The sequence below is a fragment of the Aplysia californica genome, unplaced genomic scaffold (genome assembly GCF_000002075.1).
Source record: "Aplysia californica isolate F4 #8 unplaced genomic scaffold, AplCal3.0 scaffold00137, whole genome shotgun sequence".
NCBI classification, from domain to species: domain Eukaryota; kingdom Metazoa; phylum Mollusca; class Gastropoda; order Aplysiida; family Aplysiidae; genus Aplysia; species Aplysia californica.
In genome coordinates this window covers 1143960-1145357 of record NW_004797407.1, presented here as the reverse complement: position 1 = coordinate 1145357, position 1398 = coordinate 1143960, and the positions used below count along the sequence as shown (strand labels likewise).

At 50.9% G+C, this 1398-nt stretch overlaps 1 protein-coding gene across 1 annotated transcript in view; it reads left to right on the top strand.

Annotated features, from left to right (window-relative positions):
- Positions 1-1396, top strand: part of LOC101855015 — a 4517-nt gene extending 3121 nt beyond the window's left edge. The window contains exon 2 of the mRNA XM_005096794.2: positions 200-1396. Within this exon, the coding sequence (XP_005096851.1) occupies positions 200-1336 (1137 nt within the window). The 3' untranslated portion in view covers positions 1337-1396. The remainder of the gene's footprint in view (positions 1-199) is intronic.
- Positions 1397-1398: the final 2 nt, after the last annotated feature.

Here is a 1398-nt window from a genome sequence, read left to right as displayed (position 1 = left end):
CTTCTTCTTCTTCTTCTTCTTCTTCTTCTTCTTCTTCTTCTTCTTCTTCTTCTGATGATGATGATGATGATAATGATGATGATGATAAGAAGAAGGAAAATGAGGAGGAGGAGGCGCAGCAGGAGGAAGAGGAGGAGGAAGATGAGGATAATCATACAAAATATTCAATGTTTTGTAACCACATGTTGAATATTTTCAGGGCAGCAATAAGGAGTACAGTCTACTGTCCCCAAACCACGCGTCCGTGCAACAACGGACCACCAGTCAATCTGACTACAGCAGCAACAACAGCAGCAGCAACAACAGTAGCAGCAAGAACAGCAGCAGCAAGATGCCGAAATACCACAACGACATCCACGCGGACAAGGCAAGCCTGATGGAGAAACTCCGCGAGCACTACCAGACAGGCTACAGCACAGCCGGCGGTACCTCTAAATATGGCTTCCGGGTCCTCTTCCAGTTCCAGGTCATCACGCAGCTCTACACGACCCTGAACCTGATCATCCCCTTCCTCTTCTCTGACCTCCACCCGGACACCCAGTATTACCTCAAGGTCTTGACTTGCTACGTTTTCGCCATGGGCGAGGCTAACTGGGTTTGTGCCATCTGCTACTCGTGCGAGCTTCCAGATTTTCGAGACAGACCAGACCCGGATTTTGGAATTTGGTCCCAATCTCCGCCGAGAGACGCGATTCTTCAGAACGGGAACCTAGCCACGCTCTTACCGCACAAAGACCGAAACGGTTTAGAGTGGAAGTACTGTACTCGCTGTCAGCGGTACAAGCCGCCCCGCGCTCACCACTGCAAGATGTGTGGCACGTGCATTCTGAGGCGAGACCACCACTGCTACCTCATCGGCACGTGCATCGGACACTTCAACCAGCGCTACTTCATTGCCCTCCTCTTCTACGGCGTTATCGCCTCCGTAGCGGGCTCGATTCTAAGTATCCGATACCTATCCTACCTCCCGGACGCCGGCGGCTGGTACGATTACATCTTCCCCGTGACCTTGTTCCAGTTCTGCGCGGGAAACGTGAGCTGGCAGTTCTGTTTGCTGGCTTTCCATGTGTTCATGCTGACCATATTTGGCTCCATGGCGGCTCTCTATTTCACCGGTCAGATCCTACTGGTGAGCTCGGGCTTCACGCTGTACGAGATCGCCAAACAGGTGGACGTGAAAGTGTCCAGCACCTACTGGGAGAACCTACGTCTGGTCTTTGGCGACTACTGGGCGCTCAGCTTCCTCTTCCCCTCCCAGATTTTGTTCAAGCAGAGGAATGACGGGACCAGTTTTGAGGGTGTCCGGATTGGGTCGGGGAAGTTAAGCACAGAATGAAGGAACCACAGCTCTTGGTTTATCTTTTATTTTTAAAAAATAAAAATATATTTATTGGTATT